The sequence below is a fragment of the Halictus rubicundus genome, chromosome 8, assembly GCF_050948215.1.
Source record: "Halictus rubicundus isolate RS-2024b chromosome 8, iyHalRubi1_principal, whole genome shotgun sequence".
NCBI lineage: Eukaryota > Metazoa > Arthropoda > Insecta > Hymenoptera > Halictidae > Halictus > Halictus rubicundus.
Genome location: NC_135156.1, coordinates 18,571,949 through 18,598,828, shown reverse-complemented (window position 1 = coordinate 18,598,828; position 26,880 = coordinate 18,571,949). Strand labels below are relative to the sequence as shown.

Sequence of the window (26,880 nt, the reverse complement as noted above, 5' to 3'; positions counted from 1 at the left end):
CGAGCAATAGCAATTTTTGTAAAAAAATTGTTTTCAGTTTATGCAGTGATCCAATTGTTCTAACTTCTCAAAAAAATTCAAGTAGTATAGTCCAATATTGACAAAGTAATGCGATTTTTAAGAGCGTGCGAATACTTATGGGACTGACTGTATGTGTGTTTTCGTACAGTGCGATATGAAAATCGAAAAGAAACGTATCGGAATCCTAATTTCGAAAAAATATTCCTTTCGAGAAAGGTTCAGCGAATTCCATGAAATTCGTTTGGATATAGTGGAAATGAAGCTTGCTCGAGCCTATGTGTCTATAGGTTATGACGGCGACGAGAACAACGGCGCGGACAGCGGTGAATGGAGGCCATAAATCCGAGGAAAAAACCGAGCAACAGAAGAAAAACGAGTACAAATCTCCGCTGGAAACGGTCGGTTTTCTATAAACAAAAATCTCGTTCCCTCGCGCGACCCGTGATTATCTCGAGGACGACAAATTCTCGAGGGACTAAGGGCCGTAAACGTTGAACCGAGCCGAGCGGAGCGGAGCAGAGCTGAGCAGAGCCGAGTTGCGCCGCGCCGGTTCTCGCAACAGAGTGTAAAAACTGTTGGCACGAGCGACAGCAGCAGAGGAGAAAAAAAAAACCCGACTATGCGCGTAGGTTAGCGAAGGCCTGCACGCGCGCAACAAACAGCCGACGATTTTCTCCGTCGGCACATAACGCCACCGGTGACAGGTGAGCCACCACCGTAAGCTGGTCCAACACCGACTTTTTGCTATCATACTAAAAAAGAAAAAAAAAAGTTCTCGGCGAACGTCAATTTCCCATGGCGTCGTTCGAGTCATCTTTCATCTATTCATAATACTTTTCGCATCGGACTGTCAACACGTCCCCGTTGGTTTTCATCGATTGGAAAGCAGACCGCGGGATTAAGGACGAAAAACTATCCCTAGACGGTATCTAGTGCTAATTCCAATGCGTCTCGAGTTTCCGTTCAACCTAACCCTCTCGTCTATGACTGTAATCACATCGACAAGGAAAAATTGACTTTTCCGGCACGATAATCGTTCCCGGTTTTTGCTAAAAAAAAAAATTTTCAGTCAATGCCTTTCAATTCCAGCAATTCGCATAAACCCCGTGCGTCCGACCAAATTTGCATGGAATGTGGCGCACCGAGATTCGAAGGTGACGCTGATTTTTGTTTTCAGCGAGACAGCCTAACTAGCTCGGCGGTTCTCGAACTTTTTTCTATGGCACGACCGAGTTCTCAGTTCGGAAACAAACCGAAAAGGAAAGAAATATCTCGAGTTGCTATGTTTTACGGTCGAAATTGTTTATGTTCCTACGAAAGCAAAGTAAACGTTTGTGTCGCGATTCCCGCTTCGCGCGGCCCACTGTCCTAGATCATTCATGGCAACTGTTGATATCCGTCGAGACTCGTAAATCAATTTCGTATCGACCTCGACGTGGATCGATTATTAGTATTCGCACGCGTCGATGTCTTTCTTTTTATTCGACGGTTAACATTCCTTCCGAGTGCCGTGGAAAAGGCACGAGGTATCGAATTCAACCGGCGCGAAGTAAACATCGAAACTCGAGATGTAAACAGTGACGGAACGAAAATAATCGTTGCAGCGCGCACTCTATCGATATCACGTAACCCGTGTAACACGACGACACTGTGCGCGCGGAATAATACTTTCCTGCGCATTCGTTTGCAAACAATACCAAAATTCCAACTAGAAAATCCTATGAGCGACTAGTTCGCCGTGAAACACGTACAAACAAACATAATTTGGAATACCATGAACCGTCTGCATAGTAACCGGTAACAATAACAAACAACGAAACTAGCAAGAATTCGTTCATTCGATGGTTAACACCAGATTTACGGGACCCGTCAAAATGACGGATTCCAATATTTTTAATTCACGAATATTGAGATTACAAACATGGATCCATGAGGAATTATTTAACAAATTGATTTCTCTGGGTATATATTATTTAAAAAATGGCCACAGATTTTGATAGATATATTCATGTTATTTTTATAAGGAAATGTAAAATAGTCATTTTTAGTGCTCCGTAAACCTAGTGTTTAGAAGATTCCGCAGGAATGCCGATGTTGATTCATATTTTATTCCGAAGAAATCTGATAACATCGTCGTTGTTGTTTCCTTTTTTTAAAATGGCGATACGAACCGATACAAAAACAACAACACCGCTGGTAAAACTAACAACGTTCACTGTGACAATTTTCTAGGTGCAATTAAGAATGCTTTCCTCTGTTTCAGGAAATCGCGTGGGCCAACAGCGAAGAACCGTTTCCTCAAAAGTATTTTTCGAGGCGATGAATATCAGTGGCATTTATTTTCCGCGGAGACCCTGCTCCAACACCTGGAGCATACTCGCGGAATAAAAAAGAACGGTGCCGGGGATCACGTAATCCGCGGACAGTCGTCGTCGCTCGTGTAACGTGCAGAAGATCCGGGGGAGGGGAGGGTAGGGGTCGATGGTACGGTTGGCAAAAGGTTAGATAGGTTCTCACCTCGAGTTCCTCGTAGGTGCGGAAGGCGAGTATGGCGAAGCCGTCGATAATGTCCTCCTCGAAGGGAGGCTCCTTCTGGTTGGCAGCCGCGAGGGAAGACTTCTTGCGAGGCCTCGGGGGTCGCGGTGGCCTGGGCGGTCGGGAATGGCTGTCACGCGGGTGACCGGTCCTGGCGAGCCCGAGACCGAGTCCGGTGGCGGGTTCCTCGTCCTCTCCGCTGTGGCTGTCCTCCTCGTCGTTGTTCGCAGGCCGTTGCCTGGTCTGTTGTTGTTGTTGTTGCTGTTGTTGCTGATGCTGTTGCTTCGCGGTGGCTAGGCTTTCCCTTTGCGCCAGCATACGCTGGGCTCGTTCTCGCCTCTTGTTCCTCTGGTTCCGTTGTTTCGCCTCGATCTCCATCTCGTGTGGTTAGTCCGTCGTCGGTCCCTGTTCACCCGTGGCAGCGCGCCGCGACCGCTTCGTTACGTGGGCTCGCGAGTTTGCTCGCCTCGCCTCACTTCGCCTCGTCGAGAGACCCTCACCAGATTCGTGTCCACGACTCGATGCTCGTAGCACCGGTGAGAAACGGCGGATCCGGGCACTGTGACGACGCCGGTAACGACCACGACCACGACCACTGGAACGATGACAACGGTCGTGTCGCGGTATCGTCGACCATTCTACTACGCTCCTCTTTAATGCTTCTTTGGAAGAACGAGCGCGCGAGCGAAACGGATTATTGTACCGACGGAGGGACTCGGAGAGAGAATACCGGGAGCAACAGAGACGGACAAACAGAAAAGGACGACCGGTGGAATGGGAAAAGAGAGAAAACGAGAATAAGTGAATAAGACAGACGGGAGAGGTGGGGAGGAGTGGTGCTGAGAGACCGACGCGAGAACGTGCGAGGGAGAGAGTGAGGGAGAGAGAGAGAGACCCAGACAGAGAGTAGGGAGGAGGGGAGCGCGAGTAAGAGAGCACACACTGCCTTCGGATATACAACAATCTCACGGGACGTTTACCGACGGGACACACAGCCACGCATGCCACACCACTGCGTCTTCGTCGTCGTCGTCGTCGTCGTCGTCGATCCGTCCACTTCTCGTTCCTTTTCTTTCCTGGGATTTGTAGGGGGATATACGCGTTTGTCCGTCGAGGATCTGGTGCACCGATGAGAAAATTCCTCGTTGGACGAAAAGACGTTCACAGGCGGCCACACGGTGTCACCATCGATCGCGCTGCCGAAGGAAGAGGAGAGAGTCCGGTGCGTGGCGAGGAGGCACGCGAAACACGCACGCAGGGCGGACAGACGGAGAGCGAGCGAGCGACACACCACCGAGAGAAACGGAGAGGGATGGACAGAGAGACACTGGGCACCGTACGAACGAACCAACTAGCCAACTATGTTAGCCAACGAATGAACGAACCGCGGCACTAATCGTCGAGAAAAAACACAATAATCACGAAGAAATCACAGGCACGCTCCAACAGATACGTTCGTATTCCAATATATCGGCTGTTCGAGTCGTTTCTTTTTCCCCATGATCGCTATCAGTATCGTCGTTCTCGTTCCTGTCCTCGTCGGTCTGCTCGTCATCCTTCCTTTTTCTCTTCTTCCTCTCCTTCGTTTCCTTCTCCTCTTCCTCCACGTCGTCGTCCTCGACAACGTCCGACCCCGACAACGTCCGACTGCGACTCCGATTCGAATTGTAATTCGGATTCCAGCAGCACCAGCACTGCTGCCGGCTTCGACGAACTGTCCCGTCACCCTCTTCGGAGCGACACCGAATCCACCGATCGAACGGAAACTGTCGCGTATTATCGCCGCGGGCTGGTGACTCGACGAGCCACCGTCGCTGGATGCACCCTAAGAGGGTACGAAGCACACCGATTGTTTGGAATGGCGGATCGAACGGGCAGCACACACGGTTGCCGCATCGTGTGGTAAAAATGGCCGCGACCTGCCCACACCGTGCTCGCGGCCTCGCACCACCTCTACGCCGCGAGTCGCCGTCACGGGACGATGACGCGTATACCGCACTGCCACCGATACATCCTCGATTTCCAGCCACGAACACCAGCTAGGGAAACCGATCGACCAACCTAGCACACGCCCCGAATCTAACGTGTACGACGACGCGATCTATTCTCTGTGCGATGCTGCTGCTGCTGCTGCCTGCTGCTGCTACTGCTGTTCTTGCTGCCGCTGCTGCTGCTGCTCCTGCTCCTGCTGCTAGCCACGACTATGCATTTCTGTCATCCGTCTGTCTCTCTTCCTTTTTCACTCTCCCACCTTGACTCTTCCCTCTCCCTCGCTCCTCTTACACCTTCTGGCCGGTCCGTCTCTCTTCAACGACTACCAACGACTACGCCGTTTCTCTCTTGATACAACGACCGAGAACATGGCGTACCTATGCTCCGAAGACGGACATACGGACCATTGATAAGCGATACGGTTCATAGATTGGCCACGATCCTCGCGACACTCCTGGCGCCGTCTACCGACAGAGTCTCGAACTATCCTGCCGTGGCGGGAAATCCAGGTGTATTTGAACGCATCTCTTGATCAAAGCAGTTTTCCAATTGCCAGTGTTGTTTTGTACTATTTTAGATTAGTCTCTGTTTTCTAGGCTGCTCGAGAAAACGAGATATCGGGTCGGGGCGGGCACCCGAAAATTTCGAGATTCTCGAAATTTTCGGGAAGCCTGATTCTTTCGAGGAATCTCGAAATGTTCGGGAAGCCTGATTCTTTCGGGAATCTCGAAATTTTCAGGAAGCCTGATTCTTTCGGGAATCTCAAAATTTTCGGGAAACCTGATTCTTTCGGAAATCTCATAATTTTCGGGAAACCCGACTCTTTCGGGAATCTCGAAATTTTCGGGAACCCGACCCGACCCGACCCGACCTCTTCCCGACTCGCCCAGACCATCGAGTTCCCGATATTCCTGTAAGTAAAATGTGACTTATTCGAATGTTTAAACAAGAATCAACGAAATATTCGATTCGGATGAATTTACGACGAGAAAGCTAAAGTTGTAATCGTACATAATCAAATTGACGAGGATCATTCTGTTTTCCTATTTTGGCATAGGGTTTTTTCGTCGGTTAGTTTGATTTTTTCCCTAGACTCGATCGCAGAGCCCTCTAGACGTATCGAAGATGATTAGTGCGACATATCGATACCAGTTGTCGCCACGTGCCGCGCAAACTTTGTTAGCGGGTAAAGCATCGGTACCGCAATTTTTGGAACGAAAACCACGAGAGATTGTTCGCCTGCGATCGTTTGGAGTATCGGGTAAATCGAAATTCATATGTAATCTTGAACTCGATGTTTCGATCGATCGATGACAACGATTCGAATTTGGTTATTTGGTGGCTTCGGGGAGCATCGATGTTAGCTTTCACGCGATCGGCGTTGATCCATAGATAATTGTGCTAACGTTCTGCCAGTGTCTACTAGGAAGCGATCGTTTATTTAGAAATGCCTCGGACTTTCTCTACTCGAGGACTATTTGCTTGAAATCCATTAACTTTCCGTTCCGTGTTGTCGCTACAGTCTTGTACGGACTGGAACGTAAATCACGATCGCACCGCGAAATGTTTGAATATTATTTTCCGAAACCAAACGTTTCAGAACAACCTGACGATATTTTCATGAATCATTCGAATCTGGTTGGAATATTCGAACGTTTACCGTATTTGACTACATTATAAGTTCTGTACATCTTCTAGGTTTCTGCGCAACCAGTTCGCGCATCCTTCTGCTACGATCCTCGGTCCGAACGTTCTTCGGTCTATTTTGCGAAACAATCGATTGTTTTCTCCTGTCGGTTAATAACGGCTACCTCGGCTGTCCATTGTTCGAAGACTCGGTTAACAATCCCTCGGGACGATACTTTTGTTCGGAGAGGCATTCGCTCGAGGAAAAAGCGCGCAAAGCGTTGCGGCGCACCTGCTACGGCGCGCCTCCTTTGAACCAGTTCACGCGGAGCAATTACGCACGCGAAGAGCGCGCCGCGCGCGAACCCGTATCGAGACTCGCGGACGATTTCGTTCGGGCCGCTTTTGGCGATGGCCACGTCTCGAAATCCATATAGGTAAGCTTGCCCACCTGGGCAGCAGTGCGGGCACAGCTGACGCAGGCTTCCCAGCATGCGTCGCATAGTGGGCAATTTGGACAAAATCGGATTCAAAATCAAGGAATTTTCGATAGGAATGAGGTAGAGCGATGAAATTTTTTTTAAATGAAAGCTGCAACTTTGTAGAATATGGGAAAAATAGAGAGATTGTGATACGAACGTTTTTTAACCTCGAGAAAATTCGTTACACGCGCACAAATTCAAGAAAATTTTAGTTTTTCCAATACCACGCGCGGAAAAAAATTTTTTTTAACATGCTATACATCATTTCCCATAGATTTTTTCACGCTGATTTCAAATCTGGTCTCAAAATTTGTCTACGACCTCAGGATTTTGCAAAAAATAGATTTTTGTGACAAAAACTAATGAAATCATTTTTTCGTTGAAATGATTGGATGGTAACAATCTCCCTATTTTTCCCATATTCTACGAAGTTTCAGCTTTAATTTTAAAAAAATTTCATCGCTCTACCTCATTTCTATCGAAAGTTCTTTCGAGAGTAGGTAGGTGGAATTCATCCGAAAATTTAGCAACCTCAACTTTCAGCTCCAACTATGAGACAACCTTTCATTCTACAAAGTCGTTATGTAATAAGCATAGTTTAACAAGTTGAGGGTGCAACTTATACACGTTGCGGCAATAACTATTAGCACCTCAGATGTCTTCGAAACTACAAGTTTCACAGAAATATTTGCTGCAATAAAATTGCACAGTACGAAGGGGGCCATCCGGAGGCGATAATAGTTTTTTTGCAGGTGGAGGTAACTCTGACATTTGAAGGTCACCTCCATTTTTTTAAATGGATCGGTATGTTTCAAAACGAGTTCAACGACGTTATTACATAAGGTCATTGAAGGTCATGAGCGTCGAGCAAGAAGAAAAGGAAATTTCCAAATAAATATAATAATTTAACCCTGCATCTTTAACTAAATTACAAGATTATGAACTAACGTGTTAATTGCTTAAACCCACATTCTGAATGAACCAACAAAATTTCGATTTCTTGGTTCGGAACGCCTTCGATTGTTCTGTTTGTAATTAGCGACGCGAGTACAATTAACAGAGGAATGAATTTTGTGCAGGCTGGCGTGTATGGTGTCCTCCCGGAAGCATAATTCGAGGTCGATCGACTCCCCTCGTCGTGCGAAGACGCTTGTTCGGCTAATTGCTCCGGTTGCTTGGTCCCCTGTCGCAGTTTCCGTTATTGACATTGGCACCATTGCGCGACAGTGTCTCGCGGCGCCGGAGATCGTCGCGTCGATCCAAGGATACCGTCGCGGCGATCACCGACTGCGTGCAGAGAGCGGGATTAGCGTCAAGGAAAACCAGGAATAACGAGATTACGAGGACAAAGCCAGAGAATGCGATATGTAATGCAGGGATCGAAAGAGTTACGGAACTTTTTCTTTTTTGGTTCTCTGTGCGAACCTCCACAGTAGAACTCGTACGTTTCGAAAACGTTCCCGCGTCATCGTCACCCGTGAGATCTGATTTCGCAAGCTCTGCAAGGGTACGTCGAAAATCTAGCTGGCAACTCGGATTTCCCTCTTGACGCTCCGAGTGCCGGATGAACGGCCTGAAAAAAACCGCAAACTCAAAGTAACTTATTGAATGAAATGAAAATTGAAAAGCCAAGGTTTATGATACTGAGAGCATTCTTTCAATCGTCTTCAATTTTTTTAAATATAGACAAATAATGCGTCTCTCGTTTCCGGGAGATGTGGCACTCAAAGCGTCAAGAGGTATAGGTACAGATGAAGGTTAAAGGTACGGATGAAGGTTAAAGGTACAGATAAATAAATGCGTTCGAGCTGCTGGTGCAATCCAAGGCGAAAGAGTTAATGTTAATGAGCGGCCGGACGAACTGAATTATCCATCTTTTTCCACAGTTTTTTTTTTGTTCTCGTCTATAGTCTGTTGCGCAATCGAAATGCAAAATTGGTCTCGGGAAACGGTTTTGAGCCGTGCAACAGCAGCCGATAACGCCTATTGCGCGGCCCCGCGGCTGTTGAGCGTTCAGTGTAAACAGAGCGCATCGACGCGGTATTGAGTCACGGGATAACGATCGCCGGCGAACGTTAACGATAATCATTATTGGAACGACACGCTCGCACCGTTTTGCCGATGAAAGACGGTGTTACTTAATCCGTTTCGAGGAAGACACGGGCTCGGCACCCCGCGTATCTAGACCGTGCGACCTCTTTGCCTCTTTCCTTTTTCGGAGGGAGGAGGACGCGCGTCCTTTTTCCGGGGGACACGCACGGCCGGGCATATTAAGATACAATATTTTGATTATACATATATGTTCACGGACGAATCACTCGGCACGCACGCGATACACAATAAGGCATTCGCTTGGAACACCGCATTTGCATATTAACGACCTCGGCCGCCAAATAGGATCACCGACTTTGTTCGCTGGGTCGGGTCCCTCTCGCTCGAATTTCGCATACTTTTTCCTCGGCCTGTCTGTCGAACAGCTCTTATCTGGGATTCGAAGCATGGATTTGCAAATTAAACGGCCTATCAATCGTTCGACAGGGCTTCGAGAAAAAACATGTAGAAGTTTAATAGTAACGGGGTAAAATGGAAAAGATTCGTTTTCGGCCCATTTTCCCCACTTGGTCGCATGCGAAAATTCTGCAAAAAATTGAACAGATGTCGCACACCCGGATACATGTACCGCAATTAATTCGAATTTTTAAATTGAGAATTCTAGTTGTAAAAAAATGGAAAACCTGTGATCCATAGATCCGTCTGGCCGACAGAATCGAGTGTACGCGACCGCCAAGAACGACTGGAAAGGAAAAATCGTTCTCTGTATAAGGTTGGCCTATCAGAGGTAAGGTGCGTTTGTCACGGTGACCACGGCGGCGGTCCGATCAGGGACAAGACATGCTAGGTACATCGCGAGAGTCGAGGACACTGTCGATCCGCCGAAATCGGTCAGCAGGTCATAGCCGACTCTCGGAATTTTTTTTTATTTTCAGGTGTCTGCTAATTCCTATGAGATAGAACGCCGTTGACCTTGCGGGCTCTATCTTTGAAAGGATGGAAAAAAATGATGCCAATGCTTTCTAATTGCCTACTAATTGACTACACGAATGTAGACCGCCGTTTTTCCAAATAACTGTTCGCGCGAACCAGCACACTGATCTAACGATGCAAATGGGCTATCCTTTTGCAAATCATTGAACAACACTCGACACTCTGCTCTGTCCACAGAAGAAAGTAACTGTGCGCCTGGTATGCCATCTGACCTCGCAAGAATGCGAACGTACTTACGGTTATTCCCTTGTTGCTCCGGATTGTTCGTTCGAAGACGTACAAGAGCGTAGCCGGACAAGGGAGTCAAAAATGTTATCTTGACTTGAGTCTCGTGTTGCAGTGCAGGGACTGAAGTTTCAGCGATGGAGGACAATTACAGAACAGCGAGTAAATTGCTAACAGGACCGGCGAGGACTGTATTGATCCGGATCGGGAAACTGTAACGCGGATCATAGGATCATCTCTGTTCGGAACGTCTGTTTCCGGAGGTGAGAGAAAGGTGTTGGAGTCTGAGCACTATGAACGGGTTGTTCGCAGAGTGCGGTACGTGGGAGCAATTTGGTAGCCGGTGGCGTGCGTAGCCGCTCCGTTCAGGAGCGGAGCGAAACGGATCGGATCGGATCGGATCGGATCGGAGCGGCCAGCCGAGGAAAGTAACAGTCCCCGTTTGGATCCAGCCTGATCTCATCACTACCGATAACTTCGGCCGCGCTTCGTGCCGCTCCGGCGATCGTCGTCTCCTACTGGGAGAGCTCGCGGTGGCTCGCGCGGATCCGTCAGAAAGCGTGCTCGATGGACGGACAGTATCGTGAGCGCTGGCCACGGCATGGCAGCATGCGCGCGGCAACTTTGCGTTCGCGGATCGGTTCACGGTTTTTCACGTTGATCCTCGACCAACCGAACCACAACCGATCGGACAATCGAGGATCCCTTTAACGACTGGTGCACCCGATCGGCCCCGTACCGCCGATCCTCCTCTTCGAGAAGAGGTCACTCGCCGAGGGATCCGATCTCTCGAATCAGGTGAACGTAAACACGATTCTTTCTCTCGATCGGTCGATTGTCCAACGGCCTCATCCCCTCGCGTTTCAACCGCTTTTCGTTTCAACCGCGTTACAGCCACTGCCCAGGAAAAGGCTGGCCCGCTTCCATCGAACCGCCTTTTTCCGCGAGGATGTTACGAGACCTGGCATTGTCAGCCCCTTACGTAATCCGCCGTGCACGAGAAACGATGGGAATCTTCCCAGTGCATCGGCTGAAAAGACACCTTCGACGCTACACGTTCACGTTCTCCCGACGCGACGGCGCGCGCGGCCGCTGTCCGTTGACGTCTTGACATAGACGTTGATTCGGTGATCCAACGGCGTGACAGTCGATCTCGATTTTCGTCCAGCGAACAAGTGCCAACGGGGAAAAAAACGGTCACGATCATTTGCGAGCTTAGCCAGCGGCAAAGTGTTTGTTTATGCCTCGGTTGGTACGCTGACATTTCGGGCACGCAACCAATGCAACGAATGCAATAATGTAATTAACGCGAGGAATTCGAAACGGAACGGAGCACGCGAACCTATCAGCCGACGAAGATCTTCGTGTTTAGACGAGGATCGAGACCGTACGCAATTGGGAGTCGTTTGCTCGCGTCTTTTCTGACTCGTAACCGAGCTTCCATTATCTGAACTAGTATCGTTCAGGTGGAAATTGTTGTTTCATCGCACTTGTCCGGACACGGTGGGATAGTCTTCGCACATTACGCCGAAAGAATACAGGAAATCGGGTATTTCGAAATCGCCTGAAAATCGGAAAATCATACATACGCTTTTGCGGGTGATCGAGGATTCGATAGCCAGCGATTCAGGAGAAACGCAAAAGCAAAATGCTCTTTCGGGCCTAGTGGACTCGAGAGTCTCAGGTACGTGGGTGTGAACTCGCACGAAACCTGTTTCGAAATCGTTTCGATTTTGGATCGCGTCGACCGAGCCTAGTTAGGACTGAAAAGTTGAACCGTTTTATTCCGGAGAAACATGAGCGCACCTCGGGATCACCGGTTTGCCGCGCTTCGTATTTCTCTCAAAATGGCGACGTCCTTGCCGAGGTCACGTGTCCGTCGCATTGCACACATACCGCCCACGAGTGTCCACCTGCGCCCCCCCCTCCCCCGATCTCTCTGTTCGCTCGTTGCCTCGCGTTGAAATCACCGGGCCATGTAGCACCGATTTAACGCTATATCCACCGAAACACGGGAAATTGATCAACTTTGATTTTTCCAGATTATTAGGTCAGTCATTCTAATAGGAAATCGGACACGACCTTTTCCACCGTAACGTTGTTTTCTTTCCCGCTCGAAACGATCTATGCCATTCAATTCAAATCGAAACGAGTCGATGTCTCGGTTACGTGTTTTCCTTCTGCTAAAAAACAGCGCTTAGAGTCTCTTGAACGGTCGAGCATTTAATTACTAATTGGCTGGCATTGCAGAGCAACGCGCGACGGTGATTTGAACGCTTCGCGGAATTTCGCGGGCAGCTCGTCTAACCGAGACTCGCATTTTTGCCACGTTCCGCCGCTGCTTCCGGTATCGCTATAAAAAATCGTTCTTCCGCAGAGAAAAAGATGCGACCACACTAGCAAGAAACTCGCGACTTATTCTTGCGAGAGCGACCTGTAGAAGCGTGCATACTTGTTTGCAAATATTATTATTTCTGTTAGAGCAACCGTGGCAAGTGAGCTCTCAACTTGCTGGTCACGAGAAATCCCGTAAAATCGTAGAATAGGAATTTCGAGGAGGAGTGGAAGATCGCCGATCGATTCGCTGATCGAACGTTCGAGAAGGCTCGTCAGCTCCGATCGTAAAGCAGAAAAATGTCCTCCTCGTCGCGCGCGCGCCTCGTCCGACAGTTTTCACTTGTTTAGCCGCACACACGAGCATGACGCATCCCTGACGTCACACGCATATCCAATGAGACGGAGACAGGATCGACACGGTCGTATATAGAATCGTCGAGCCGAAGCGTGATGTCAATACGAATCGCACTCGTTTCACGGCCTCGTCATGCTATGCCCATAGGTATCTTTTCGCTCGTCCATTCGTCGCGCGAGCTTTCAATGAAAAACCGCCGGTCGATCTTTCGCGATTCGTGGTAGCCATTAGCCAACCATCAATCGGCCGAAGACCGAAGACCGTGCGCGTTATAAGCCTAGATTCTAGGGGCGGAAAAATCCTGATACTTGCGTACCTGTTTCAGCCAGGACGGGGAGAGCTCGTGCGTAATTTCAACCGCAAGGACGCGAGCGCTCAATGGCGTAGCCTGACTCGCCTCCGTTCAACCGGGATCCCCTAATCTTCGTCGGGATCGATTACAACTTCTTCTGCAACCCCTTCTCTCGCTGCACGATCCTCCTCGCTGACCTAGTCGAACCGATTATTGTTTTGATCGGTGACCGAAGGTCAACGAGACTTAGACGTAAAACACATTTCCAGCGTTATCAGCTGATTGATTTTGAATTTCAAATTGGGGACCAGCCAAGTACCGACCGAAATTCGGACTAGTCTTCCCAAGTGTTCCGTACACTTTCGACTACGGCGGAGATTTTGCGAAGCGGACACCGGAGGAATCCGTGTTATTGGATCGTTTCGGAGCGTGCGGCGGCAACAATCTGACACAGATATACGCCACTGTAATCGGCAACCGGTGGTACGTGGCGCACGCGTGTCTTTAACCATCTCGATATCGTATCGCAGCCCATATCGAGGTGGTCGTCGCGACCACAGGCCCGCGTGCCACTGCGGCCTTCGACTTCCATGCAGAAGGCAGAAAGACCGTCCCGATGAATTATTACACCCCGTTCACGAGCACGGCCACAGCCGCGCGAGCACACGGACGCGCCAGCCGACGATTACGCTTACAATTAGAAGCGTTAAACAGACTGCCTCTAGTCTTCGTCTCCCGTGCCTCCGGATACTCCGCGACGATCCTCGCGTATCCCGGTGTCCTTGCTCGTTCCTAGAATCGAACGTTTATTGTACACATAATCGCGGCCGAGTCGATCACGATTTTTTCCAGAGATCCTAACAGCCGCGAAACTTTTTCTGGAGAAACGTTCTCGCGTCACGACGGGAACAGATATTTTCTTAAAAGAGATTGTTACAAATTCTTACCGGGATACATATTGTAGATCCCTGGTTTTTCCTCGTCGAACGAATCGTCACGCGCGCCGAATCTTTTCCAAGATTCTTTTCCCCGCTTCGCGATGGTAATTAACTGCGATTTGCATGCACCAATGGCAATCGTTGCCGCATTCCGAGAGACTTGAACGCGCGGCGAGGCGCCGTCGCGAAGCCCACGAGGCAACAGCCGACTCACGGTGTTTCAAAACTACCTAAAGCTTGACCGTGTAGATTTTGGTAAACGGAAAAGAAGTCGCGAGGTCCAGGGAGAAAAAACAAAGGACCCGTTTTTGGAAGATATTTCGCTTGTACGATGCTTGCGCTTACTTCGACAAAGAACAATGTAAAACATGGCGATGCGAGTTCGCCTCGGATTTAGGATTCGAGCTAGGACAAACATCCTCTAAACGAGTTGTTATCTTGGATTCCAGCAGGGAAGCCGGGGTTATCGGATCGCAGAGAGGCTTTTTGTTGGAAGAACCCGTGAGCCAACAACTCGACTTCCTGTCACGATCCTCCAAGACCATCGGGATCCACCAGCAGGCATGATCGAATAATGGAGGTGATTTCGACACGCCGATACGAGGCTCGTCCACCGCCAGCGAGCCATCCGCCTATCCTCGTGAGTAACTCTCATTCGAAAACCTTTTGCCCACTGTTAAAGTCCATAAATACTTTGGTCTCGCCGCAACGTTCCTTAAACTGTTTCGCGAAACGACCACGACGTTGTTCTAATTGCTGTCGTCTCGTTCTCTTGCAGATCGACCCGGAGAATTCCATAGCTCTGGTGAAAGAAGGTAATTCCCCGAAGCATTGTCCACCGACGACGTTCCGACGTTCCGACGCTCGTAGCTTGCGACTCGGGGCTCGAGGCTCGAACAGCCGAGATGGCAGATAAGGGGTGTAAGGCGTGTCGCGTGCAAACCGACATCCTATTCCCGCGCGAAACGGTTCACTGGACTTTGCTCGACTCCTATGCAACGCGCCGAACCGCTCCGCACCGCTCTGCGACGCTCCGCGCCGCTACGCATCGCGCGGCGTCGAGTTTTCCTCTTTTTTATTCCCCGTTCGATTCCACGCGCCGTGCTCCCAATTGATCCGTTTCACTGTCGACGAGAGTACACTCCGCCAGGATAGAGTCAGTTTGCAATATGCGGAACAAAAATATTGTACATCACTTCTAAAAGACAGGAGTGCAGCGATACATTTTTGCTTTTTGAAACACTTCTAATGAAATATCCCATTTGTATAATAGATCCATAAAATCCGCAGTCTACCAGACTTTTATTATCCATGCATAAAATCGGTCTACTAAAGAGTTTTTCTTTAATTGATTCCGTTCCTGTGTACAAATTGAATGGTCGAACAGTTTGAATGGCGTTGCGGGTCGCTGTGGGGCGTGGCGTTCGATCGTTTGTCCTCGGCATCGGTGTTCTCGCGTCGACCGTCCCGTGACGAACCCGCGATGAACCCGCAATGAACCTGCTTCCGGTGTTGCAGAGGAATGGGAGACCCGCAAGAAGAAGGAGATCACCACCACCAGGCAGATCGAGACCAGAGTGAAACGGCAGGTCGTGCTCGAGGACGGCGAGGTGGTCGTCGACTCCGGCCCCCTGGTCACCACGAACACCACCGAGGATGTCGAGCAACAGGAGCACACTACGCAAGAAGTACTCGAACCATTTCTTGCCGCTGCGGCGACTTCTAATCGTTTGTGCGAACTTTGCGGTTCGCTCGACTCGCGGACATCGATTCTCCCTCGGCCCTTCGACCCTTTGGTTCTCTGAAACGGAACGGGCCGATTCTACGCGAAGAAACAAGTCGAAATTACAGAACAGTATTCTTTTCAGTGCTCGAGGCACGCGTGAAAAGGTACAGACGCATTGTCGCGTCCAGTGAAATTAATTGTTTCCACGCGACGCGATACAGTAATCTGTTCTGTAACCTAATCGAGGACGAACGTTTCGCGGCCGCGCGCAGACGAAATTTTATTCGGCGATGGGCGTGGCTGAGTGTTGATCGAAAATTGTATTTTCCACGTAGAATTTCGAACTTGGTAGGCGTGGCAGGGTAAAGGCTCGCGCGTTTGCGCGTTTCGTTTCGAGCTGACGTTCACCGAGCAAACGGACGTTAGGTTTTTAACTCTTAGATCACCTATCGGCAGTTCGAACGTATACATTGGCCGCGCGACGAACAACGGTTCAAATAAAACGTTAGGTCAGTGTAAAATGATAATAATTCGAATCTCGTGTGTACTGTAATTACTCGAGATCTTCTCGCATCTCCTTGAAGGAGACGGTCGAGTGCAAAGGGTTAAGAAGAAACGCCCGTTTAGAAAGAATAGATAACAAAGAACGCGTTCAGAGATCCGAAACGGCAGGCTGTGGCTTCGCTGCTCCAGATTTGGTCGGAGCCAGCACGGCCCGAGGGAAAATCCGTACATTAGACTGTATCGTAGACTCGATTCGCGGAGAATCCAGCATTGATCGAGAAAACTATTGTTCCCCAGAGGCGAACAACCGGTGACCAGCCGCAGGAGGTCGACTGGCCTACAGGTGGAAGAAGATCCGCGGACGGTGGCAGCGTGGTGCAGAAGGAATCGAACGAGACGGTGGTGAGGAGCCGCGAGGAAATCGAGGAGAGGCTCGAGACGGAGGATCGTCAACAGTTGGGAGATATCTCGGACGAGGTATATCCGCGCGCGACACACCCACACCTGAATTCCACCTGCGCGTGTCGCCACACGCGTTTCTCTCTTCCTCTCGCTCGGTCTCATTGTTTCTCTCCTTCTCTCCGTCTCGTCGCGTGGCGCCCGTGGTACACGTTTAAACAAAGAACGCATTGAAACGGTCATTGTTCAGTTCCGTTCGAACTTGTACATTTCGTTTAACTCGTGGGACGACTGAGCGATATTTCAAAATTGATTATAGGAGGTCAGTAATCACGCGTCTCTATGAATTATTGTCCGCTTCCTCGAATTTGAAGATAGCCAGGGAAACGTTTAAATCGTCGAGAAATTACTGTAACAACGTATAACTGACAATCCATCGCCGTCTCCGAAGGGTCAACCCCTTGCACTATGATTTGTCTTTTCTGTTCAAAATTCTACTTTGATTCTGTTTCAAAATTCTATGCTGATCCTGTTCAAAATTTTGACTCGGTTTATAGTGCAAGGCGGTCAGAAGATGCCTGCTCCCGTGGAACTAGTCTTCGACAATTCCATGGGAACAGGTTGTTATACCACGTTTATCGTTGGGAATTGGCAAGGATCTAACTTGTTCCCGGATCTCGCCCTCCGGGGGTTGAAGCTTTATTATAGCTTGGTCGAGGGGTCGAAGCAACTGTGAAAGGTCAAGTGGCGATTCGGCACACGCGTGCCGGATTCGCGTTTTCGAACAGGCATTTCCTTTCGCAGACATTCCCCTCCCGACTGCTAGAGATTTCGGATTCCCAACCTGTGGGACACTCCCTTCTCCCTTCTCCCTTCGCGGAGTCGGCCAAGGCCAGCTCGCGCGGTCACCGCGACTTTTCGAAGGCTGCATTACGCATCGTCGCTTCGGTTATTATTAGACCCGATGATGTTCCCCCAAAATTCGCTCTGGTCCTTTCCTTGCGATCGTTCAAGAATTTTCGCGATAATTCGCGGTTCTTCGTTGGAATAATTCGGTGCTCCTTGAACACGCAACCGGCGTTACGAGAAGGTCGATGATTGCCCGTCAAAATGGCGCGTGGTTCGCCCCTAATATCAACGAATCCTAAAAGGTTCGTAACGAGCTCGGATTTTCAATTTTGAAAATGTCCTGCCCACGGTTCAGGTTTTCCTAGTAGATTCTTCAACGACATTTCGTTAGTATTGTTGGTACATCGGTAGACTACGGACCGTTATGGAGAATAAAAATTCTCGAAATCAACTGTAGGGAACAGCAGCTGAATAAAAATGTATGTCTTCAACGTCTTCACAGTTTTGTGTTTCACCTGTTCGTTTCCGTGGTAAACGCATCAAATCCGCAGTCTGTAATTGTTGAAAATCCTATTAATAGGTTTTCGTTGGATCAAGCGTTAAGGTTTATCAGCGCGGAAGTTCCCGTGGAGCAAGAGCGATCTAGGCAGAGCTCCGTACGTCCCTCGAGGAGACGCGCAACAGGTGTGGCTCGGTCCCGAACCTACTTGTCACGCCGCTTATCGGGAATCTGGGATTAACGGACCCGATCCTCTAAGGACGCGGTTTCATCCGATGCGAGTTCAGAACGTCAAATCGATCAAACGATCGAACAGGCAAAGGTCAAACAATTGGTGAACATTGTCCACTGGACCACGAAAACCGGACAACGTGAAAACGTTCTGGCGAGTTCCGCCTCGAATTACATATTCGCGAACCGATCGCGAGATAAACAAAGGTTGGCCACGCGTGCGAGAGAGGGAGAGAGAATGACTTCCCCGTGGCACAGTAACATTTTCGATGGGTCATTGTTCCGCGGGGAACGCGAGGGAGGAATCTCGGTGGAGAAGAGTCCGCTCGAGAAACGAAAGTGTAAACTTCCCCTCCTCCGTGATCGCAGCTAGTATGCGAGCCCATACAGCTTCTTTCGATTGCAAAATCCACGGCAACAGGTACAAAACGTTCTCCTCGTGTCGACTGTTCGAGGCGAACGAATCCTCTATTAGAACCGGTAGATCGCGAATCTTCACGCCCTATTCCGCTCTCGTCACGGTAAAAAACAAAAAAAAAAAAACAAAACTCTTTTGCCAACCAGATTTTCTTCTTTGCCAAAGAATTTCTGCGAAACTGTCGAGCATTCTTCTCTGCAAGGGAAAGATCAATTTTCCATAATTTTTATCGATTGTTCCATAATTTTTGGAAGTCTAACGCCCATGGCTGAATTTACTCTCTCAGAATTGAATTCTCAGAGAAGCGAGTTCGGTCGTTTCCAACGAAGGCGTATTTATAGATTTATTAATTGCGAAATGGGAAACCGGTGATTTGACCGTGGTAGGTTCAGCGTTCGCTTCTGGTCGATAAATTGTCGAGGATTCGTTGCGTGGATCGGCGGCTCCGTTGGTGGCAAAGTCGGAATCGTTCTGGACGAGCAGGGCCGACTGTCAGGTAGGGGTACGCTGACGTACACGGGTGAACGACGGAGGAAGAGAAAGGGAGAGCCCGGTGAAACGGGAGAGACGGGAAAGACGGGAAAGACGGGAGATCGCTCGAAGAGGGAGGGCCCCCGAGAAGTGGAAGTCGATGATCTCTGTGGTCCGTCGGTCGTCGTGCTCTCCCTTCACCGATTCACCGAATGCCGATGCCGATGCCGAAGCCGAAGCCGGCTAACCGGCGGCGACGACTCGCGACTCGCGACTCGCGACGCGGACCCAGTCTCGCCAGCTGTTCCGTGCCGAACCGTCTCTCGCGGCCAGGACATTCCACGGGCTTCTCCTCCGTCGTCTCCGTCTCCCGACTTCGCTTCTGTCTCGATCCTGCCACGCCGATAGCTCGTCCTCGTATCGTCCCTCCTCGAACTCGTGATTGGGCCCCGTATCGCGTCGGATCGGCGATTCACCGGATCAGTGCACCGCGGTGTCTTGATCGTAACGATCAACGTTTCCTCGCGTTGACTCCAGAGACTCGGTTACGTCACCGTTCTTCCGATTTCCCGAATAAATTCGAGGCTCCGTCGTTGTCAAAACATTGGAGAAATAATACGACTCGCGATTCCGTCGCGTCGTTCGAGCGAGTCCCGACCCTTTCCGTTCGAGTTCGAGGAACTCGGCCGAGAGCCTTTCGAGCTCTCGCAAGGTCCTCCCGAGTTTTATTTTGGTCGAGGGGACCGGGTGTCGTGACCTCAGCCGTTAGAAACACCTTTCCATCCACTTGTCGAACCGAACCGAGCCGAGTCGAGCCGAGTCGGATCGGACCGGGCCGGGACGGGCCGGGCCGGGTCCGAAGGCCGGGCGATCCGGTTTGTCGCCGTTTGTCGGGTTCGGTGTGTTTCGGCCGGTGCGCTGTGAGCGGAACGCGGTTACGATCTTGGATGCTGACACGATCCTTCGACAGGATAATCGCGTCGGACAAACGGCGCGGCGCGGCGTTCTTCTGTGTTGTCTCGACGCCTAACCGGACCGACACCGGTTCTGATCTGGTTCCCGCAGGCGTACCAGAACGCGGTGAAGAACAACAGGGGCGACCTGAGGGCCGCCCTGGCCGAGTCCTGCAAGCAGTTGGCGTCTCAAACTGGTCCCAGGGTCGTTCAGCACACGACCAAATCGAACAAGGTGATCGACACGGAGAAGACCTTGGAGAAGAAGGAGCTCAAGCCCGACGGACTGATCGTCACCGAGAGGAAACGCACTGTCGAGCACGAGGAGGTATTCCGTTCTGTCGATTCTCTCCTCTCTCACGTCGAATATCGAATAACCGTGAAAATAATTTTCCGCGTTTCGGTTCTGTAAACGTATTCTGTTCGTAAAAGGGAAAGTTATTATATTTGGAAATCTCCTTTTCTTCTTGCTGGTACGATTTCCTTTCGCTTTGTTGATGTCATCGAGGTGTCCACGAGCAGAATGCAGGAGCGGGAGCATTGTCCTCTGGCAATTTAACGAAACTATAAGAGCGTCGAACGAGACTAGGCGGTAAACGTAAACGTAGCCATTCGAGTGCGACAAAGTCGAAGTTACCTTCCTCGGATATAATTGGCAAAGGACGCGCGCCGGTGCTTCATTGCCTCGTCTCGTTGGACGGGCCTATAGCTCGAACGAACGTACGTTGATCGTTCAACGACTATTCGCAGATAAAGGACGACGAGGTCCCCGCGGAGGACGATGCGAGCGACCATCTGAATGGCGACGAGGCGACGGAGACGAAGAAGGAGAGCTCTCAGAGGTTCATCAAGAGAAGGGACGAGGACGTGGTCGATTACATCTCGGGCGGCGAGAGGGTCGGTCGAGAGATGCGCTACGTCGCCGAGACGACCGAGGGAGAACGAATCGGCGACTGGACACCGTTGTCGACGGCCATGAGGACCGCCCGTTTGCACAAACATTCCGGTAGACGCGCATTTGTCGGCCCTCCCGTCAATTCTCAATTTCACCTGCTTCTTCGTGGTTTTTCCGTTCCGCCGCCGCTGAAATTCCGGAATCGACGCGGGTCGATAGTCGAGTCCCAAAGTGAAATTCGCAGTCGAATGACCGGTTTTCTATTTCATAATTAGTGAAATTATACAAACTTCTTTATTTAAGCAGATACTAAAACTGTGCGAAGTTTAGTTCTATTCTATAAGGCGTTTCGCTTTTACATGTTTTGGTGGTCGGTAGGTTTAGCGTTAAAAACTTGGCGGTAGATGGTAATCGTTGCGTCGCGTCGTTGCGCTAACGGTAACGGTTGTTTCATCCGGAGGAATCGTCCGCAGGCTTCCCAGCGGAGGGTTTCCCGTCCCGCAAGGACGTGTTGACGAAGAAACCGCTGGACCTGGAGGAGGAAGATGAGGCGAGGAAGTTCGAGACCTCGAAGTGGTTGGAAAGCCATTTCGGCAGCGAATCGCGATCCTCCCATGGCTCGATCGAGGCCGACGACACGCCTCCGCCGACCAGCACGAATACCAGTTACATCAACGTCACCATGAAGTCTTGCACCTCGAAGGAACGCGACTGCCAGAACGGCGGTTTCACAAACAGACATCCGATCCGCACCACCGGCAGAGACTCGGCGTCGCCCTTGGGCTACTTCCACGGGATCACCGATTGGTCCGAGAGATACCAAGCGAGAGGTAGCTAACATTTAGGAGAAAGCATAAATGACATTTCATCGAATTTAGATCAGCGCCCAGGTTGAATGCAATTTATAATACACAGTTGGGCTGCGGATCTGTGTGAAAATTGTCCAAGTCACTTGCAAGAAATAGGATCTGCACAAACATTCATCCCCGCTCTTAACAATTTGATTAAGCCACAGTATGTGGTTTATAAAATCCGCAAATCTTTTCATAGTCCAGACATCGTCGCATTCGCTTTGATCGATAACGAATAAGTTCTAACGACAGACTCTCGATTCGTTTCTCCAGAAAGACAGAATCACGCGAGGACCGGCTCTCCATCGCAGTGCGTGGAGGTCGTCCGTACGAACGGTCACGTGAACGAGCTCCCGAGGAGTCGAAACGAGGTTCAAGAGTCCACGTACTCGAAAACGTACGAGTCCGTGCATCGATCCGAGCACCAGGAGTCGACGAACGACCGACAACGTACGCCCTCCCCGCCTGTTCGACGAAGACCCAAGGAACAGGTTCGAGTTGCTTTCGAGTTAAGACAACTAAAACTAGCGTAACAGATGGCGGACGATAACAGATGGTTTTACAGTGGTCGACGAAATCGGAGCAGCGAACGAACAGCCTGAACGGTTCGTGTTCGGTGCCGGTTCGAACCTCGAGCCCGGTCCACGTGGTGCAGAGGACGTGGGAGAATCGTGGCCGAGATAGCCGAGACGTGCAGGAGCAAACGTTGGATCGAGAGACTCGGAAGAAGTCCGGTTCGAGGTCAGGGTCGACCTCGCCAGCGCCAGAGTCATCGTCGAGGAACAGCAAAAAGCCCGGCCAATCGTCGACCGTTGTTCGACCAACGAAAGGTGAGTATCGCGAACGTTGAACGCTCTCCTGGAATGTTAAGACAAGCTGATTCGTTTGATGATCGTTGAAGGCTCGGGACACTCGAAGTACAAAATAGGCGAATCCTTGAGGAAACTGGTCGGGAAACTGCGTTCGGCCAGCTCCGAGAGGAAGAACAAACGCGCCAGCACCGGTTCCACCTCCCAGTTGACTCAGACCGACGACAACGGGCCGACTTATCTACAGTATAACGTGATCGACAAGAATATCCCTCTGGTGAACGAGAGAGACGCCGAGGAGAAACCTCCGGAACGACCGCCGAGGTCGCCCAGGAACGCCGTGACGAACAACAACGGCAACAAGATCGGCAAAACCGTCAGAACCAGCGATCACATTGTTCACGAGCAATGGCAGAGGAGCGAGTCGACGCCGCCAGTTCACAGGTATTACCTGGGGGAGGATCCTTTCGGGGGAAGCATCTACGGCCGCGAGAAAGGGTACAGGGACGGAAGACGCTCAGGGAAGCCCCGTAGTAGAGCCGCTGCCGAGACAGAGTACAGGTAACCCAGCTACTACTAGCACAGGCTATCCAGTCGATGCATACGAAATGTCGTTTTCCATTAACCGGGTTGCCGAGGGACAACGTAACGCGTAACCAATACGCGACCGTAACTGGACGCGTAACTGTCGACCATTTATAATCGAATTAACCCTTGCCCGACCTTTCTGCGCCCCTCTGATTTCACCGGTTGCTTGGTAGTTTCATCGTTCACGGTGTACGTCTTTCTTCTCGATCGCGTCATAGTCTGCTTTTCGAAAGAAGAATCCCAACTGATCGTAATAAACGCTGTTTTGCTTCTCTGTGCTGCGTTTCTCTGAAAAAAAAAACAGATCAAGATTAACGGCACCGATGGCAGAGATCCCTAACGACAGATACACGGAAATGCATCGGTGTACACCGGGTTGCCGTTAACAGGCGGGGCGTAGAAATGACTCCTGGCGGGCATGACGTAACGTAACGTTCAAGGGAAGCAATGTTTCCCGAAACACACCGACCAAGAGCGACATTTCGCGTGCACAGGCCTGAGAAAACCTGCTAATCGATCCGCGTGGTGCAAGTTAATTATAAGATAGGGTGTCGCGTTACTCGTCTGCGAGCGGATCGTGGCGAGATAGCCGACGCGCGACGGTAAGCCGATACACAGAAGGCTTATGTAATCGTATTAGAACCGCGAGAGAGAGAGAGAGAGAGAGAGAGAGAGAGAGAGAGAGAGACGTTGCGCTTCGCTTGCCTATAGATCGTGTACATCGACGCTTCGAAAGTCGGTCGCTTCGACAATGGGTGAAGGCTGCATGAAGTGGGAGTATTATATATATATAGATATATATGTATATAGGTAGCATGCGTTGCCGCTGTTGGCTGTATATGTATGTAGTAGTTTCGGCTGACCGAGCGCGGCCCTTCTCCGCCGGAGAAACAATCGCCAGTGAAATTCTCGAATCGGCGCGGGTTTCAGCGCCGCTTCCAGTTCCCTAGGCAGGTTTAGCAAATCCACCGGTCGATTGGTCAACGATCACGAGAGGGACGAGCATCCGAGGAGCACGCAAACCTTGCCGAGGAACCTGCACTCGGTTGGACAGGCGAGCAGATCGGGGAACCACACGGCGTCGCGTTACCATCAGCCGGTAAAGCAGGCCGCATACCATACCATCGCTCCGCCGACGAACCAGTCCCGCCAATACGGGAGCATGATCAATATCTCGATAAAGAATACGGTGAAATCGCCGAAAATCCCCATGCAGACCGTCCTCCAGGCGCCCGTCAAACCGGAAAGAACCTACAAGTCGTCGTTGTCGCGCAGCAAAAGCTTCAACGTCGAGGCAGCTAGAAACGGCGCGAACTCGCCATCGCCGAGGATACCGTGCACGTCCAGCTTACAGTTGAATCGACTCGATGAAACGCCTCCTTTGAAAAGTCCCGGGATATTGGCTAGTATCAGTCGCAGCAACAAGGATTTATTGAGAGACAGTAATAGATACGAATATTAACAGGTTCCCGCCGGCGGTCTTATTTGTAGTTCTCGGCATCTGACGGCTATATATATATTTGTATGTTAAAATCGTTTAAATTTAAAGAATTGTTTTGATCCAGTCCATTTGCAAATTTTTTCTTTCTTTTTATTAAGGAAAAAGACACATAAAATTGATTGCTTCATTTGTACCACTGGTGGTACATGCCGCCCGATGGGACAATTGTGTATGTACCACCAGTGGTACAAGCCGTCCCATGGGACTACCCTCTACGTACCACTGGTGGTACATGCCGGCGGGAACGTGTTAAATCGTGAATCGAACTGGTTCGTTCTAGGTTAGGTAACCTCAGCCGCGGATTCAAGGTCAACAATGATACTTCGCGAGATTCAACTTCCCCCCACCGATTAACCTTCGACTCGTACGCGCATGTATTGTAGGAATATATTTTGGTTCTTTTCTTGTCGCTGTAACCGCATTCCTGAAATCTTCACTTGAAAACAACTCGTCTTATTTCCGTTGTTACATTGTTCTGTATAGTGTAAGTAAAGTAACGTTTACGTTGTCTACAGTCTACGGGCTGCGGCTACGGTATCGAGTGCTTAATTTTATTATATATATGTGAGATTTACCTTTTTATCGCGTGAATCGGCCAATAATCCAAGATTACATATCAGATTTCTAGAGAAGAGTAAGACGATAACGATTCGTTCGTAACAATATTTTATTCGTCGATATATTGTACAAATATACAATTCCCGATAACTCATTTTCACTGGTAACATTTGCTTCTGTAAGATGTATATCAAAATAGTCCATAAAACTCCGCTGGTACGACTCTCAAGGTTCGTAAAAATAGAAAGCGACTCGCGGATGTTTATGTACATTTATATTTTTATAGACTAGTTTCCAAAAACCAAGCATAGATTTATAGTAGAAGTAAAGCCTGATCTTTGCCCGTGGTATAAATGCGTAAACAGTTCTGACTACCTATTATTTGTTCAATTTAAAATCCATGTAAAATGGAACATGACCACACGTAACCTTCTCAGAAACCTGTTTTACTTTTTCAAAAAATGATGAATTCATTAAGTTCGGATAGCAAGTCGATCTTATAGCTTCGTTTGGCGATAAATGAAAAGATGATCGAGAACATTTAGACACTTTGGACGAATCGTAATTGTAAATCTTCCAGCATCCACGAAAATCTTTATTCCGACTTATTTTTCTTTTTCTTCCTCTTGTTTGTGCCATCTCGGAATAGTTTACGATGTTTCTTAACAGCAAGTATTAGTATAATAGCGTTTGTGACGTAAGTACTAACACAGACCACGCACACATTTCTTAGAATGTACAAAATATAGGCCAAGTAAATCGAACCAAGATTCGAACAAACTCCTAACGTTACGACAAGGGCTGAAGTGGAATATTTATTAAACATACCTAAAACAAACACTTATTAGAACGTTGATAAAGAATAAAATATAATATCTTATCAATTTTGCTATAACGCGTGCCTTATTAATTTATTACTATTTCTTACTGCCACCGTACGCAGAATAATCGTGTTTCTTCGTTGATTTTTGAATTGAGCGCGTTATCTAATGATCAAGAAAAACTGCGCCTGCGGCTGCGCCGCGTTATAGCAGAAACACGAATGCAATACGTACCGAGTATCGCGACCAAAGCATAAAATATTAATCCGTATACAGAATTTGGTATGTAGAAAGGAGACGTTTCCGGAATTATTCCAAAACCTTTACCATATCTGAAATAAAATGCTTCTTTCAACTATACGTTCATCAAATGTTTTCATTTTGACTTTTCCCTGGACAACTTTTTATACTTTCATTCGTTATTGAATCGATGACAGCAGCACCGGCATAATTATCGTAAACACTTACGACGACATAAACGCTTTGGAGCAGCTGACGTGTTCGCTGATATCGCACATTGCCTCGTAAGAATCGTTTTCTTCTTTCGCCAATTCCACAACATATCCGTAGTAAGAGATGGCGAATCCTTGGAGGCAAGCCGACGCGATCGCAACGTTTAATTTCCATGCTGATTGCAAATTGTTAGACATGACTCGATATATTTCGCGAATGTACACGTAATTTCAATGCGTCGAGTCCGTTCGGCCGACGATAATTTCGTACGAGCAACCGGCACTGGTTTTCCACTTGAAAATTTAGTCGAACACACTAATTCATGTTTCGCGATGGACGCAGCAAGTAACTCGGATGCGGCGATCGATAATCAAACCGGCGTGAAACACGCAGCAAGATTGAACCTTGATCGATGCTAAATACTAAGTACTATTGCGAACTGGAAAGATTTCACTTGCGACGGTACAGGGTGCGCCGGTCCCCACCATTGATACACCCGTAATCCT

General features: G+C 49.3%; 3 protein-coding genes across 5 annotated transcripts in view; 1 reads left to right on the top strand and 2 right to left on the bottom strand.

Moving 5' to 3' along the window:
- Tay (tay bridge kinase) overlaps positions 1 to 4,901 on the bottom strand; it is a 28,842-nt gene extending 23,941 nt beyond the window's left edge. For both annotated transcript variants that reach the window (XM_076791593.1, XM_076791594.1), the window contains exon 1: positions 2,539 to 4,901. In XM_076791593.1, the coding sequence (XP_076647708.1) occupies positions 2,539 to 2,934 (396 nt within the window). In that variant the 5' untranslated portion in view covers positions 2,935 to 4,901. The remainder of the gene's footprint in view (positions 1 to 2,538) is intronic.
- Positions 4,902 to 10,288: 5,387 nt separating this feature from the next.
- On the top strand, positions 10,289 to 25,766 carry Chas (chascon). Of its 2 annotated transcripts, none has more exons than XM_076792754.1 (12): positions 10,289 to 10,724; positions 14,298 to 14,488; positions 14,627 to 14,663; positions 15,367 to 15,536; positions 16,376 to 16,555; positions 20,011 to 20,226; positions 20,649 to 20,904; positions 21,267 to 21,623; positions 21,918 to 22,135; positions 22,210 to 22,474; positions 22,546 to 23,014; positions 23,891 to 24,114. In XM_076792754.1, the coding sequence occupies exons 2-12, from the start codon at positions 14,423 to 14,425 to the stop codon at positions 23,901 to 23,903; spliced, it is 2,247 nt and encodes a 748-aa protein (XP_076648869.1). In that variant the 5' UTR covers positions 10,289 to 10,724; positions 14,298 to 14,422; the 3' UTR covers positions 23,904 to 24,114. The 2 variants fall into 2 exon arrangements, with proteins under 2 accessions (XP_076648869.1, XP_076648868.1); XM_076792753.1 differs by having other exon boundaries at positions 10,291 to 10,724; positions 23,972 to 25,766.
- On the bottom strand, positions 25,192 to 26,834 carry Vkor (Vitamin-K epoxide reductase). The gene is made up of 3 exons (XM_076792755.1): positions 26,390 to 26,834; positions 26,156 to 26,253; positions 25,192 to 25,928 (listed from the first exon to the last, which is right to left on the bottom strand). Exons 1-3 carry the CDS (start codon positions 26,569 to 26,571, stop codon positions 25,696 to 25,698), a joined length of 513 nt encoding a protein of 170 aa, XP_076648870.1. The 5' UTR covers positions 26,572 to 26,834; the 3' UTR covers positions 25,192 to 25,695.
- Positions 26,835 to 26,880: the final 46 nt, after the last annotated feature.

Coding starts and splice junctions, on each gene's coding strand:
- Chas (XM_076792753.1), top strand. CDS start 14,423: ATGGAGGTGATTTCGACACGCCGATACGAGGCTCGTCCACCGCCAGCG. Junction 16,556..20,010: donor TGGGAGATATCTCGGACGAG/GTATATCCGCGC, acceptor TGGTTCCCGCAG/GCGTACCAGAACGCGGTGAA. Junction 20,227..20,648: donor GCACTGTCGAGCACGAGGAG/GTATTCCGTTCT, acceptor GACTATTCGCAG/ATAAAGGACGACGAGGTCCC.
- Vkor (XM_076792755.1), bottom strand. CDS start 26,571: ATGTCTAACAATTTGCAATCAGCATGGAAATTAAACGTTGCGATCGCG. Junction 26,254..26,389: donor TCCAAAGCGTTTATGTCGTC/GTAAGTGTTTAC, acceptor ATTTTATTTCAG/ATATGGTAAAGGTTTTGGAA. Junction 25,929..26,155: donor TGCTTTGGTCGCGATACTCG/GTACGTATTGCA, acceptor TGTTTGTTTTAG/GTATGTTTAATAAATATTCC.